Source organism: Citrus sinensis, chromosome 2 (genome assembly GCF_022201045.2).
Source record: "Citrus sinensis cultivar Valencia sweet orange chromosome 2, DVS_A1.0, whole genome shotgun sequence".
NCBI lineage: Eukaryota > Viridiplantae > Streptophyta > Magnoliopsida > Sapindales > Rutaceae > Citrus > Citrus sinensis.
The window spans coordinates 26,794,517-26,810,798 of record NC_068557.1 but is presented as its reverse complement, the minus strand read 5'-3'; the positions used below and the strand labels follow the sequence as shown (position 1 = coordinate 26,810,798).

General features: G+C 34.8%; 1 protein-coding gene across 1 annotated transcript; it reads left to right on the top strand.

Annotated features, from left to right (window-relative positions):
* The first annotated feature begins 1,617 nt into the window (after positions 1–1,617).
* Positions 1,618–16,275, top strand: LOC102611828 (protein NAP1). Its single transcript, XM_006468426.4, has 24 exons — positions 1,618–1,817; positions 2,557–2,995; positions 3,098–3,172; positions 3,523–3,603; positions 3,913–3,993; positions 4,144–4,226; positions 5,517–5,601; positions 5,874–5,999; positions 6,117–6,224; positions 6,971–7,015; positions 7,097–7,239; positions 8,066–8,198; positions 8,579–8,689; positions 8,793–8,871; positions 9,782–9,975; positions 10,935–11,080; positions 11,241–11,322; positions 11,413–11,523; positions 12,461–12,586; positions 12,672–12,811; positions 12,904–13,000; positions 13,953–14,944; positions 15,301–15,513; positions 15,671–16,275. The coding sequence occupies exons 2-24, from the start codon at positions 2,582–2,584 to the stop codon at positions 16,161–16,163; spliced, it is 4,158 nt and encodes a 1,385-aa protein (XP_006468489.2). The 5' UTR covers positions 1,618–1,817; positions 2,557–2,581; the 3' UTR covers positions 16,164–16,275.
* Positions 16,276–16,282: the final 7 nt, after the last annotated feature.

The following is a 16,282-nucleotide window of genomic DNA, read 5'->3' as shown; positions in this document are numbered from 1 at the left end:
ACAAAATTTAGAGCTAATAACAAGAGTTGGTGGGTAACATTTTTCTTGATAAAATGAAAGAACAATTTTGGTTTTGTACTCCAATTCTAATGAGAAAAACCATAATGTCCTCTATTTCGTTTCGTTTGAAATATTACAATTGTAATATTAGCATTTGGAACTTGAAATGCTATGTGTCACCTCCAATTCGTATATAATTTATAATCAATTCCATTGGTTTTTCTGCTAGAAGCCTAAAAATCTAAAACTATCTCAAGGTAAATAAATAGTTATTACATTCATAATTTCGTATTGGCAAAATAAAGCCACGAAAATCTCATTTTCATCAGTGAAAATATCAAATTAGAAACATTACAGTGGTTGTTTTTATGATATTATAATGTGTGGATATTGACAATTAAAATTTTCTATGGAAATCTTTTACAGATAGCTTCGTCACAGTGTAGCTTGCATATACAGACCCAAAAATGGATAATGTCTCTTTTATAATTACACTATGGACTTGAACCCTTTTCCACATGAGTGAAGGGGGGGATGTTTACCAACCAATCTATTAAGGGTCTCCAAAAACATAAAAATGTTTTAATTATTTAAATTCAAAATAAATCATTGAGTTTTACATTCTTCCTTACAGTGTTGTGTTTCGAGATGGGAAAAATCTATACTCGTAACAATATCCTAATGTTAGTAATTGATATAAAGAAAATTCCATTCAGTGGTCATGGTTATGAGATATGATTTAATTCTATCAATATTACTAATGCAATATCAATTACATCAATCTGCATATCAATGTTCACATATATATATATATATTTGTACATTAGTATTTTTAAATAACTTTAATATATGAGTAGCACTAGTAATTTTTTAGTTCAGAATTTTAAAGTGCGGGAAAGTTCGAGAAAATTTTAAAACCGCACGGTTTTAAATGTTTTAAAGGTTTACAGTTTTAAGCCTTTAAAATCGTGTGGTTTTAAAATTTTTTCAAACTTTCCTGCATTTTAAAATTCTGAATTGAAACATTTCTCTGATTAGCACTAGACATCTTAATATTTAAGTTCCAACTTAATCCTCAAATTTTGTGATATTTTTTTATTTGATGGTAAATACATAATTCTATAAATTATGAAATTTATCATTGAAGAGATGACTTGCAAACAACAATGGGCATAAATGTTAGGATTCCTAAGTCCTAACATTATTGATTAACATATTATTAAAATAATTAGTAGTTTGATTATTTTGCATAAGATAGATTCGTAATTCCAATTGAAATGATCCAAATATACGCTGGTTTATACGTCACGGGATCTTTCTTTCAAAGGGCGTTTCCCTAATTTAGAGAGAGCTAGGCACCCGTTTGATACAAACAGACAATCTATGACCTTAATTTAGAAATTGTAAGAAGTCAAGAACCCGAACGTATTTTCGCATTAATACGATCACGAGTCTCGACCAATGTGTACGTCAATAATACGTGTGTATGGACCACAGTATACGCGAAGCGACGTCGTGCGAACTAGTTTTTTGATTCCAGTCGCTTAAATTAATTAATTAATTGAAATGAATTAAGAAAAATCAAGCGATTTAAATAAATAAAATAAATTAGGACATTTCCGTTTTGCTCAAAACCCAGCTCTGCTACTAAAAACCAAACCAACTAACCTCCTCTCTCTCTATCTCTAGACTTTCTCTCTGTGGAAGAGAGTTTCTGATTCTTCGTTATAAGCTGCAGAGCCTCAGATCTGAAGCTGAGGCTTTCGCAGAAACTGAAAGTCACACTGGCTTTGAATTTCGAGCTCTGAACTGTGACGGTACTTTCTCTTCAACTAATTGACGTCCGTTTGGTTTCCGATAAAATGTGGCCAGAGAGAGAGAATGAATTGTCAAATTTTGACTGTATATAGTCGAGCCTAGAGTTTTTTAATACCTTTTGTTTTCGAAAATATCGGTAGCGTTCGACTTTTAGAGTCAGTTTGAGTGGAATTGCTAAATTTTGATAAATTTGGGTTCTTGATGCTGCTAGTAATGAGATTTTTATTTGTTTTGTGTAGTATTTTTTTTTAGTTCATATAAATAATCGGTAGCTGTAATGCTGGGAGTTGTTCTTCTTAAGTTCTTTGATATTAAAACTGAACTCATTCTAAGGAAATGTGACGCACAATTTCATATTCAACTATTTTTATTCTATTTATTTTGACACCGAACAGCACATTAGCATACAGTGATGATAAATTTTCTGGGATAAGATTGCTTAATTAACCGAAAGAGCTGGAGATTTTGATAGGATAACATATGTAGGATTCTTCCATGTTTAGCAGCAGAGCAAACTGCAGTGAAGAGGAAAAAAAAATTCAGTCTTATTTTATTTATTTTCTAATTTTAAGTTCTGTTGTCAATGATTCTCTGTTTCCTATATTGTGCCGGGGAAAATTTTGGTTGTGTCATTCTATTAATTAAATGAATTTTTGATGTGATTGTGGGGAAGCATGTAGAGATTAAACTCCTTCATGTTGTAGATTCTTGACTCTCAACTCCAACTTCTATTTGTAGAAAGTAAGAGTTTATTCATTAGTTCATGGCAAAATCGTGGCAACATTATTCTGCCCAAGATGCATCATCATCACCTACTGGTGGAAGGTCAAGGGAGTGGGAGGGTCCATCAAGATGGACTGAGTACTTGGGTCCTGACATGAGTTCCCCTGTGTCATCGAGGTCCTCTAGAAATGCTAGTTTTGATGGAAAGGTCCAGGGTTATGGTGGGTCCCATAAAGGTTTGAACATGCAGTGGGTTGTTCAACTTATTGAAGTTGCTGATGGACTAATGGCCAAGATGTATAGATTAAATCAAATATTGGATTACCCAGATCCAGTGGGTCATATGTATTCTGAAGCATTCTGGAAATCGGGTGTGTTCCCAAACCATCCGAGGATATGTTTGCTGTTATCAAAAAAGTTTCCAGAGCACTTTAGCAAGTTGCAACTTGAACGTGTAAGGATGGACCTGTGTGTGTTAAAATTTTCAGGTTTTATTTTAGTTGGTTAATGAATAGAGGATTAGGTAATTTTACTATTTGTATAATTACTGATGCAGGTTGATAAACCTTCTTTGGATGCTTTGCATGACAGTGCAGAAGTTCATCTGCAGAGCTTGGAACCATGGGTTCAGGTATGTACCCTCTTTGTGAAAATGTTATGCATTTCTTGCATAACCACTAAGACAATCAAAAGGAAAAATGTTGAAAGCCATCGATGAAGGTATCAAATTTGTTGTTTTCCTGCTATTATTGCTAGATTTGATGACTCAAGCAAGAATTTATTACTGGGAAGCTATTAGGCTGCTACCTCAACTTTGTTCAATGAAAATGCTCATTAGACTTATATTCACGTTAGATAATGACATAAAAATTGCAAACATTCTGACTTTTTATTTTTATTTTAATGATATATATATATATATATATATTTTGCATTGCAACTCGGTTATTGGTAAAATCACATCTCTTCTGTGTGGATCAGCTGCTTCTTGACTTGATGGCATTTCGGGAACAAGCACTGCGACTTATATTGGATCTAAGTAGTACGGTTATTACCTTGTTGGTGAGTTCAAAATTGATTCTCTTGGATACGCATGTATGTATATATATATATATATTGTTTTTGTTGTTGTTACAAGGACATTGGTTTGGGTTTTGATATATTGCTCGAAACAAGGTGTCAAAACACGATCTTAGAAATAAAGAAAATGTTACTAGTACTTTCTTATAAATATCTCTGTTGTACCCATGTTGATATGTGTCAATGCATGTAAAAGTGTTCAATGGTACATTCTTGTTCTTTAGATGTGGGTAAACATGATTCGTGAATTTCTTCATTATAACTCTGATAACTTGGCACAGTATTTTGCAGCCCCATCAGAACTCACTTATACTACATGCGTTTATGGATCTGTTCTGCTCCTTCGTCCGGGTTAACCTTTTCTCTGAGAAGGCAAGTCAACTTTCATAAATGTTTAGTCAGTCAATGTTATGGGAATTGTTTTCCCCCCAAACTATTCATTTCTATGTAATCACTTTTTTCTGTTTTATGTATATGTATTTGAGTTTTTCTGTTACAATGCAATTGACGCTTTCATATCAGATGCCAAGGAAGATGATGCTGCAAATGTATAACCTTTTGCATGCCATGTCAAGAAATGACCGAGACTTTGATTATTATCATCGGTAAGAATTTTGTCCTTTTTTTAAAAAAATTTCTGTCTTAATATTTGTTGTTTTACCTGATGTGCTAGGATCTGTCCTGGCTACCTTCCTTTTGACTATACCATTTTGCAAATAAGTATAATTCAGTTTCATGAACTGTGTATTTCTGTCCTTGAGTATTTGTGAATTTTCTTGAAATGATTGAAGTTTCGTTTCTCTTGTTAATTTGCTGGTCAAAGCTGGTTTTATCTACTTTGCTGCTGCATTAGGAAACCGGATGAAGTTTGAAGTTGATTCTTGAAATTAAACATGTTTTATGTAGCTCGATAGTTGTTCTTTGCTAAGTTAAAAGAAAGGACGTCTCAACATATATTTTCTTTTCTTGTTTTTCTGTCCATCAATGAGATCTTCAATAAGCCAATTCTCAACTTTCCAGTTTCAAATAATCTTTTTCTGCTTCCTAAGAAAAATAACTATATGTGAAGAATGAATTAAAGTTTGTTCTTTTCTTGATTCCTTCAGTATGCATGCATGGAAACATCAATGATTCAATTTATCTTTTTGTGAAAAGATGATATTGATGCTCCTGCTACCTCTTATATTAATTGAAATTTGTTATAAAAGCTTATTTATTTATTTACTTTTATTTGGAAGTGACAGCTTATATTTTTTCTCACGAGCAGTAGAATAATTTCAACAACTTCCTGACATGGCATTGTCTGTTCAATCACTGTTTAGAATTTCTTTAGAGGAAAGCTTTAGTCCTCCCAGGAAAGAAATGATTTGACAGTTTTTTGTTGAGATTTAGGAATCACAACATTTCCGAGGACTTCTCTCTCTTTGCACTCATGCACTTGTTCTTGGTTCCTTCTTCTCAATTCCAGTCACCCGATGTTACCTAAGGTCTCTTCAGGTGGCTTCCAATTGTAATTTAAAATAGCCTCGATTGACTGACCCGTCGGCTTTTCTTGAAGTGTTACAGAGACATCCATGGATTCTAGAATAGACTCCTTTATCCTTGGTCTAGGCCTGCTTGATGTAAGCTAAACTTGAGTCTATCTTGATATTGGTAGCCAAACCAGACTTGCTTCGATCATGGTTGACCACGCTGTGTATTATTTCTAATATTTTCTTTTTTGAACCATAGATGGGTCCTTTTAGTGCAAATAAATCATAGTTGCACTATCCAGTTACTCGATCTAGTACCTGGTAGCGTGGTTGAGTTGTGCTTTAGTTTTTCTTTTTCTCCCTTATAATTATTCTTCTTGCTTATTTCATGTCCTATTTGCATGTCTGTCCTTGAATTTTCAGGTTGGTTCAATTCATAGATTCTTATGATCCACCATTGAAAGGGTTACAAGAAGACCTAAATTTTGTCAGTCCACGTATCGGAGAGGTAGTTTGCATCCCTTTTCTTGCGTTGCTGTTGTTATGACGTAGATTAGTGCCTGAAATTACCATCCTCAATATCTTTTTGATATTCTGCCTCTGGTTTCTGTTTTCGAGCTATGCTCAGCGGATTTACTGCTCATCTCTCTGTATTTTTTAGCTATGTTAGTCAACTTTGACCAGTATGGTATCTCATACGACCTCAAAGTTATATGATTCTTCCGTTTGTATTCATGTTTAAGTGTTTAATATTATTGAAATTTTATTTTTTATTTCCAGGTATTGGAGGCTGTTGGTCCTATTATTTTTTTATCTACAGATACAAGGAAGCTGAGAAATGAGGGATTTTTGAGTCCATATCATCCTCGGTATCCGGACATACTCACTAATTCTGCTCATCCCATGGTACATGCTGTTGTTTAGGATGATTCTGAGATTCATTCTTGTTTTCAGCTTGCTACTGTTTCTCTACTTGACTTACCTTGTTCACTATTAACCACTTTGGGAATTCACACCTTGCAGAGAGCCCAAGATCTAGCGAATGTCACTTCTTATCGGGAGTGGGTGTTACTTGGTTATCTTGTTTGCCCTGATGAGCTGCTCCGTGTCACCAGCATTGATATTGCTCTGGTAACATTCCCCCAATTTTTTTTAAAATAAATTTTCTTCTCTTGTTATGCAATAAAGTATCTGATCAAATTGAATCTGTGCTGGCAGGATGAAGATATATGCATTTACTGATTACTAATCCTGTGAAATTTGATACACTACTAACATGAAGTGCATACAATGAATTCTGGGAGAGAGATTGCTCTATTTTCTTCAAATTAAAATTATAAGGCATTGAATATGTAAATTTTTGCTTGGTGTTCTTATAATCAATATGAGAGCTTGACGAAAGTGTTGTGAATGCATCGCAATAAGGTGTTTGACATGAAATCTTCAAAAACTCTATAACATAGGCTACCACATACGCTGCATATGTATATAAACAGAGTGAATTGGATGCTACTTTTTTTTTTCTTTCTTTTTAATTTTTAGATGCCCATGTCAATCTGTATTAGTATACGTCCCACGTACATTGGTGTGACTTAGTAAGCCTTGCTAGTGGTTTTGTATTATTTCTTTTCTTCAGTTCAATTAAGCTAAATATTAGAATGCGGCACTGTTTAACAAGTTGCTTATTGAATGGATTGTATATGCTTAGCAAAGCTCCTGAATGGATTGTATACGTTTGCTTCTTTATTTTTTTCAGCACTGTTTACATGCAAATCAGTTCTTGATGTTCCAGCTTTTCTTTTAGACGTGATGCTACTTCACTGTTTCTGCTGTGCTGGTTTTTCTCTGACTTACTCATCCTTTTTCATGGCTTATAGGTTGTACTGAAGGAAAATTTAGTTCTTTCATTATTCAGAGATGAGGTGAGTATGGTCGCCTGTTCTTGAAATGGAAATTCTTTTTTTTTCTGGTAGCTTATTGTTGTAGCGACTTTGTACACACAGTATATACTGTTGCATGAGGATTATCAGTTATATGTTTTACCACGGATATTGGAATCGAAAAAGATGGCAAAATCTGGACGTACTAAGCAGAAGGAAGCAGATTTGGAATATAGTGTGGCAAAGCAGGTTGAGAAGATGATAAGGTATAACAAAGCTTTAAAACATGAGCTAACTTCTTTCTCTTTGCAACACTGCTGTGAAATCAAATAATAAATTACTGTGTTATAAGGAACTGCTTGTGTAAGAGGAATTTACAAGAATCCTAGAAAAATGGGAAAGGGTGTTGGCTTAAATCTGTGTTTTTGAGTTTTGATTTTTTTTTTTTTTTGGGTGAGATCTTATAGTCTTATAGATCCTATACTAATTATAAAATCTGATCAGTATTCTATTGTATAGATCTTTTTGTGATCTTAAGGGGTCCTTTTTTGTGGACACCTTTTTCACTTTTTGTACATGTGTTTCTTATTAATACAAGTTTCTTTCTTTCCTATTAAAAAATAATAATAACAAGAAAAATGAAAAAAAATCCATTCATCATATGGGGATAGACTTGATATCTGAGTCAGATAACCTGACAATGGTTTGACACGTATTCACTGATTGCAACTGGATTGCAGAATTACTTCTAAATTTCACCTATAAGAAACTTCATCCCCGTCTTTCATTGAAAGTGATAATTTTTTAGGAGATTCTGAAAGTTTTGGAAGGTTTCAGAAAAATATTTGTCTTCTGATGTGAATGCTTTTGAAGTGGTGCTTTGACTGGCAAAAATTTTATGGCTATCTAGAGTTGTCAGTAATTTACTTGGTGCATTTGCTTGTCTGCTTGCATCCTATCTTTAAATAGTCTCACTGATGTTGGGAATTGTCTGGTTCCCTTTGTTCATTGTTTAGCTGGTCTATGGAGTACTTTATATTTCTGGACACATCAACATTGTGTATGAGATGTTCAAGTGATTCATTATTGCAGTGAGGTTCATGAGCAAGCAATTTTATCGTGTGACGTGATACACCGGGAGAGGAGAATATTATTGAAGCAAGAAATTGGAAGAATGGTGCTCTTTTTTACCGATCAGCCAAGTTTATTAGCTCCAAACATTCAGGTAATACTGTTGTTGGATTTGTTTTAGACTTATTGATTTGTGCTATTTTGACCCAGGAAAGAAAAAATGAAAACGAAAATTACCTGCATTTTCTTAATCTTTATGTATAAATACTTAGATGCCTGATATGATCTTATACATTTTATTCTTATGGACAAAGGTTGATTTTGCAAAACTGATGGTAGCTATGCTTTTAACATATTTCAATTTTTATTAGAAAATGCGAAAGAAGTGCAAAAAATTGATAGATTTTTAGTATTTCTTCCTCTCAATGGATTTGTAATTTAATAGAAATCAAATTTGCACATGTTCAAGCATAATCAATTCTGTAATACTCCTTGAAAAAATGTCTTTTCTAAAAATTTGGTGTTTTTCTGTAGATGGTGTTCTCTGCCTTGGCACTGGCCCAAAATGAGGTGATCTGGTATTTTCAACATGTTGGAGTTGCATCATCAAAATCCAAAACTACTCGAACGGTAGCAGTGGACATAGTAAGTTAATTTTTCCCTGGTATGACAGGTGTTTCTTACCATGAAATTCCTCTGTAATTAGCCCTACCAGCCAGTGCTGTGCTTAATTTGATTTTGGTTGCAGGATCCAAATGATCCAACTATTGGGTTCTTGTTAGATGGAATGGACCGCCTATGCTGCCTAGTACGCAAGTATATTGCAGGTTACACGAGTGATTCATAGACCAATTTTTCATATTTGGCAAATATAATTTTCATTTGTACATTATATGCATAATTGTGACTTTGAAATCCTTGAACAACTTGAGTGAAAGAATATGAACTTGTGAAAAGCAGTAAAATACATTCTATTATAGCAAATAATTTCTTTGCATTTGCAAGCAATTTGGTGATTAGTTCGTGCTGTTTTCTAGAAATGGATAGAGAGACTTTTCATCATTTAGTTCTTGATTGCAAGGTTGTGGTGGTGATCTTGGTATATATTTTGAATTTTATGAAATAAGGATCATTTTCTTCATTATGTTGTGGGCTTTGTTTTCTGGCGAATACAATGATGTTTCATTCATTTTTGTTAACAACTTGTTGATTCTTGGCATTCTGCAATCTTGATTTTGTAATATTTGCTTTTGGTAGAATATTTTAGAAAAAAATTAAGTAGATTGAATACATAAAAATTTTGCAAAAGGCAAAAAAGATGTCCATTAGCCCCCAAAACAGCTAAGAATTTATAAATAAGAAAGTATCTCCTAACAGAAAGTTTCTATCTTGTAAGGGCTAAAACAGTAACTTTTATAACAAAAGTATTTCATTAATTTAGTTTTTCTTGTTTGTTGGGGAAAAGGAAAAAAGCTTGTGTGGCGTGCACAATTCTTCTTTCCCTTTTTCAAAAGAGAGGGGTGTCTAGGAGGAATAGGGAAAGAAGGCTTGGAGGACACTTTGTTATGCCTGTTAACTATTTTGTTTGAGAGCAACTGTACTGCCTTCGTGGTTGTTGAACATTATTGAGCTGCAACACGCTTTGCATTTTTGTCTGTAAGTGCACTGAAAGGTTCCTCAGTTGTATAGATGAGCTAGATTTTGAAACTTTTTTTTTCTTTTGGTTTTTAAATGCAGCTATCCGAGGTTATGCATTATCATATCTTTCTTCATGCGCTGGTAGAATCCGGTTTTTGTTGGGAACTGCGGGAATGGTGGCCCTTGATCTTGATGCAACGTTGAAAGGACTTTTTCAACGGATAGTTCAGCACCTTGAAAACATACCAAAACCACAGGGTGAAAACATATCTGCCATCACATGCGATCTATCCGTAAGAGATCTTTGCAAACCATTTTGGCATTTTCTATTTGATCAGGATGAAGGACTTACGGTGGCTTCTGAAAACCACTTGACTTTCTTTGAGCTATGATTATTCACCTCTATGAATATTTCTTATTCTTGATATAACTATTGAGTCACTCTTGCATAGCAGAAAAATGTTGCTGGTTGCTTTCCAAAGCTAAAGTCTTATCATATTCTAGCTAGTTGGTTACATAGTGACATGAAATTAACAATGCGTAACTTTGTTGATTTTTCAGATACCTTTGGAGATTCTTAATTGTTAATTGAGAACCTTAGAGGAAGTATTTTTGTTGATCATTTGCGTCTGTGTGTACTCTTGTTTGCTTTCGCATCTTAATGCTAGTGGTTTCACTTATTTCTGTTTATCACATAATTGATGCCTTTGTTTGCTTAAACTTGAATAAAATTTGGGTTGCACTATTTGTTTGTACATCTTTTGTATCTGCACGCGGTACACTTGTTTGAAACCTGTTTCACTGAATCCAATATAAAATGAGCTTATCTTTTTAAAATGGGTTCTAGCACGTCATTCTTTCTGGTAATGTGTAAATTGGAAATGAAAGGCTTTGGAATTTTGTTTACTTATTAACATGCAGTGTTTGTTTATTCTGTTAATTCTTGTGTACCATGATCAAGCTACGGGGTATAATCCATCTATACTATTTTGGAACATAGATTATACTGCTGTGTGGCTTTCTATTAGTTGGCTTAAGTTAATAATCTTATTCGGTGATAGAAACACATCATTATCTACTACTAGGTTTTCTTTTCTAAATGTTATCTTAAATGTTCAGTTAAACTACTGTGAACTGATAATTTCTTTTTGCCATTGTTATTTTTGTTTTACCATGATTATAGTTTTTGGTTGAAATGGGTTTCTTTACAATTCTTTTACTTGATAGATGGTAATTTCTGATTGTCAATCAGGATTTCCGCAAGGATTGGTTATCAATATTGATGATTGTCACATCTTCTCGGTCATCTATAAACATTAGACATTTGGAGAAGGCTACTGTTTCTACAGGAAAGGAGGGATTGCTATCAGAAGGAAATGCTGCGTACAATTGGTCCAGGTATTCTCCAGGACTTCTATTTTTGTTGTGATTCTTATCGAGTTTTCATCCTTATTAGTGAATTACCTTCGCTGCTAAACTCGATTTGCAATAAGAAAGGATTATCTTCTGAAATGTATCTCTCTGTATTAAACGACGTGTTGAATTTTGTTCAATACAGATGTGTTGATGAACTGGAGTCTCAGTTATCAAAGCATGGAAGTCTCAAAAAGCTGTATTTCTACCACCAGCACCTTACAGCAGTATGTTATTACTTAAGAATTTAAATACTGATTTACTTGGAACAATTAGACTGGAAATGTAATTTTGATTTGACTTCACTCTTGTTACAGGTTTTTAGGAACACTATGTTTGGACCAGAAGGACGTCCTCAGCATTGTTGTGCATGGCTTGGTGTGGCTAGTAGTTTCCCTGAGTGTGCTTCTCCAATTGTACCTGAAGAGGTAATCCAACTGCCTTCACAGAATCCTCCTCTCTGCTGAATCCTGCTGGCATCCTTAAATTGTTGTACTTTTCCATACTGAAAACCATACAGTTTTAGGAATAAAACTCTTGTGTCATAGATGGTAAAAATTCCATCGATCAATGCTCCCAGAACTGATGTTTCATTACTGCAACAAACTACGGTTAATATGCTTAAAGTGTTGCTTACAATTGAAAAAACCTTTATGAGATTGAAGAATCAAGAGCATGATAACAAGTATGTGCATCTTATAAAGCCCAAACTGCTCAGCATGCTTTTTCTTGTTTTTGTTTTCACTTTTATAAATTTTGCAACCTCCAACCAAAAATACAAAAAAGTTTTCAGCATTCATCCTTTTGATTTTTAATTTCCATTTAGATACTTTCTGATTTCTACTTTTTATAGAGCCATACGTTTGAATCTTTTAGTTATATTGAATGACACTTCTTGTGAATGAAATTCATTTTGCATCTAGGTTCAATGACTTTATAATTCTCAGCATTTGGATTATAGAAGTCTTGTTGCATTGTGTGATTTTATTAGTTTCCAGAAGGCTTAAAGGATGAAAATGGTCATTGACTTACCTTCCTCAAAAGTATTTGTTTATGGATCTCATGTTTTCTATTCAAGTCTGAAACGGAATTAGATGTTTTTTTTTCTCCCTTGAATTATAGTGAAATATGGATAACACATGAATTCAGCCACAGTTGAAATTTTGAAATCTGAAAATTGTGATAATATATATCTTTTTTATTTTCTTCATAATCTCAGCCATTGGCTCGTCTATCCCGTAATGCATAAATTGCTGGAATGATTATTGTCTATCATTAACATGTTACACAAAGCTATTTTTGAACTCATGTAAATAAAAAGGAATGGAATGACTAAGACTGTACTTTTTATGTTACTGCCTGCAGGTAACAAAAATTGGGCGAGATGCAGTTCTTTATGTTGAGTCTCTTATTGAATCTATCATGGGAGGATTGGAAGGGTTGATCAACATTCTAGATTCTGAAGGAGGATTTGGTGCTCTGGAGATTCAGGTTCATTTTCTTCATTTATGTTATGGCATGAGAAAATCCTTGGTTGTAATATGTTTCGCAAAACTAATTCTGAGCAAATTCTCAGCTTCTCCCAGAGCAGGCTGCATTTTATCTGAACAATGCTTCAAGAGTTTCAGTTCCTTCAGCAAAATCTCCAAAAGTAGCTGCTGGTTTTCCATTGCCTGGTCATGAGAGCTATCCTGAAAATAATAATTCTATTAAAATGTAAGGCACTTTTGATCAAGGCAAGGAATCTTTTTTCTTCTGGAGGAACCTGCAATTTGCTGAGGGCCTCTTAACCATTTTGTTTCTGGCAGGTTAGAAGCTGCAATGCAAAGGTTGACCAACCTATGTTCAGTTTTGAATGATATGGAACCAATATGTGTTCTTAACCACGTCTTCGTTCTGAGAGAGGTGAGTTTCTAATCCACATACCCATCCTTTTTCCTTTTGTGGTAGCAGAATTGGATGTACGCGTACCTTCTATGCTTTTCATTTTCTTTGTGCTTGCATAATGATGATACCGACTGGTTTGCTTACCTCTTTTCTTAATAGACAGTTTTTTTTTTTATTTGTCCCTTCTCTTTTATTATATAGTTCTTTTGTCAATTAACCTTCTGTCAAATTTAATCTTCTTTCTTTTTCAGACCTCATTAATAAGCTTTACAGTGCCTGCCGTTTTTCCAGTCACTTAAAGAGAGATTGAGTTTCTTGTCGGTTCATTGTCCTCTAGTTTTTTTTTTTTTTGGGTCACCGTGAATATTCAGATCATTATGATAATCATGTCAAGTTACATCAGCAGGTTCATCTTGAACATCATAATGGCAAGTTATATCAAGAGTCTGATTCTACTGTTTTTTTTATTTTCTCTGTTATTTTGCATTGTCCCTTAGGCATGCTTCGATTATGCTAATTTTACATTACTACATACAGAAATAACCAAGTATTTGAATCACATATGTTTGAAGTTGTTTTATTTCATTTATCTGTTTGGGGAGAAAAAAGACTAGAGAAATAATAGTGCATACTTGTGGCAAGCTTTCAAAGTGCAATTCTAAAGCGAGTAATACTTTCAAGCTATAATTAAATTTAAAAAAAAAACGAAGGTAAAAATAATATGTATCTTCTAGCTGTCAAGTTTTTGAATTGGATTGAAATTCAAAATGAGACCTATGTTATTAGCAGGCTTTTACTTGAGCAGATATTTATTTATAAATTCTGGCTTGGAGGTCCTGAAATGACCAAATTGAATATGCTAGTCCAATGTTCATGTATCTTTATTTCCAAATGATTTTTCATTTGTGCATACCGTGGTGTATGAAATCTGATCACATCATTGTCATTATTCATTATAATATTCTGCTAGTATATGAGGGAATGCATCCTTGGAAATTTCAAGAGGAGATTGCTTGCTGCACTGAAAACTGATAATGATCTTCAAAGGCCTTCTACCCTTGAGTCAATGATTCGCAGACATATGAGCATTGTCCACCTGGCAGAGCAACATATTAGCATGGACCTAACACAGGGTATTCGAGAAGTTTTACTCTCAGAGGCATTCACAGGCCCAGTTACATCTCTGCATTTGTTTGATAAACCAGCAGAGCAACTAGCTGGAACAGCCACTGAAGTTGTATGTAACTGGTACATGGAAAATATTGTCAAGGATATATCTGGTGCTGGAATCCTGTTTACACCTATCCATAAATGCTTCAAAAGCACTAGGCCTGTTGGTGGATATTTTGCTGAGTCGGTCACAGATCTAAGAGAGCTGCAGGCCTTTGTTCGTCTCTTTGGTTGCTACGGAGTGGACAGACTGGACAGAATGATGAAAGATCACACAGCAGCTCTCTTGAATTGCATTGACACATCATTACGGTCAAACCGTGAGGTATTAGAGGCAATTGCTGGCAGCATGCATTCAGGTGACAGAATAGAAAGAGAGGCATGTTTGAAGCAGATTGTGGATTTGGACACGTTAATTGGATTCTGTATTGAAGCAGGGCAGGCATTGGCTTTTGATAACCTTCTTGCTGAAGCAGCTGGAGCCATTCTTGAAGAAGGTGCCCCGTTAATACACTCGTTACTAGCCGGGGTAGTTAAGCATATACCTCAAGGAATACCTGAAAAGAAGGAAATCAGGAGGATGAAAGGGGTGGCGAACAGTGTTGGTGTGGTTGTCGATCATGATTCTGAGTGGGTAAGATCAATTTTGGAAGAGGTTGGAGGTGCAAATGATGATTCATGGAGCTTGTTGCCTTACCTATTTGCAATCTTCATAACGTCCAACATTTGGAACACTACTGGCTTCAATGTTGAGACTGGGGGCTTCAACAACAATATCCATTGCTTGGCAAGGTGAGGTTTTATTTTTTCCAACATGTACTTGAAAATCAATAAACTATAGTGCCTGAATGCTAATTATCCAAGCCCCTTGACTGTTGACCAGCCATTACATCCAATTGTCAGTTTGATTGGTTTTTATCTCACTGAATAATGATTTCATATTCTTAGTCAGATATTTTCATTTGGGTTTTACATGTGAAATAGCATCACCATATATTAGCACATTTTATTGTTCTGATGATCTACAACTCTTTATCATGCTTGTTGTCATTGAGCATCTATGGTTTTCGCATCCACTATGAAGGAAATCATTAGGTCTCAAAAATTAATAAATCCTTTTTTGTTCCACGATGGAAATGCTCTGGCAGATGCATTAGTGCTGTAATTGCAGGACGTGAATATGTTAAATTGCAACGTGAACATCAACAGAGGCAGTCTTTTTCAAATAGCCGTGACAGTGAGACTTTGGATTCTGAAATACAAAGCCGTGTTTCTGCAGAAGCCAGCATTAAATCTGCAATGCAGGTCTTTGTCAAATTTGCTGCTGGAGTAGTTCTAGATTCGTGGAATGAAGCTACAAGGTAAGATGGCTATGATATGCAGACATGCATTTATGTTCATATCTAATTTTGTGTGGCAGGCATGCATGATTTCCTCATTCTGAGTTCTTTTCAAGTCCTTTTCAACAAATTTACCTGAAATCTATGGACACTGTTGATGAATCTCTGTATTTTGCAGATCTCATCTTGTCGCCAAGCTTATTTTTCTGGACCAACTCTCTGAGATATCACCATTCCTTCCAAGAACTTCTCTTGAACCCTATGTTCCCTATGCCATTCTCCGTTCAATATACAGTCAATACTATTCAAATTCCCCGTCAATCCCATTTGCATTATTAAGTGCATCGCCCCACCATTCACCTGCCATATCATTAACACATGCATCTCCCGTATCGAGACAGCCCCGTGGAGATTCAACTCCTCAGAATAGTGCCTACGATTCGGGTTACTTTAGAGGATCATCATCCCTTAGTCAGGAACACCTCTATGAAACTGAGAGTGGAAATCTGAAGAGTGATAATAAACATAGGAATGTTCGCCGTTCTGGGCCACTGGATTACAGTTCAAGCCGGAAAGTTAAGTACGTCGAAGGTTCGACGTCAGGGAACACGGGTCCCAGTCCACTGCCTAGGTTTGCAGTGTCAAGGTCTGGCCCTATATCATACAAGTAGAACAATGCTGGCTGGGCATCCAAATTTTGGCTAAATGTATTTAGATGTGTACTTCACACCCTCCATTTGTAACAGCTACGATCCTGTAAGTTAATGTCAATTATCTCGTTTATATTGAG

What these genes read in the sequence shown, in the direction of transcription:
- LOC102611828 (XM_006468426.4), top strand. Translation starts at nt 2,582, where the DNA reads ATGGCAAAATCGTGGCAACATTATTCTGCCCAAGATGCATCATCATCA. An exon ending in TTGGTGCTCTGGAGATTCAG is followed by an intron (nt 12,587 to 12,671) that starts GTTCATTTTCTT and finishes GCAAATTCTCAG; the next exon opens with CTTCTCCCAGAGCAGGCTGC. An exon ending in AATATCCATTGCTTGGCAAG is followed by an intron (nt 14,945 to 15,300) that starts GTGAGGTTTTAT and finishes ATGCTCTGGCAG; the next exon opens with ATGCATTAGTGCTGTAATTG.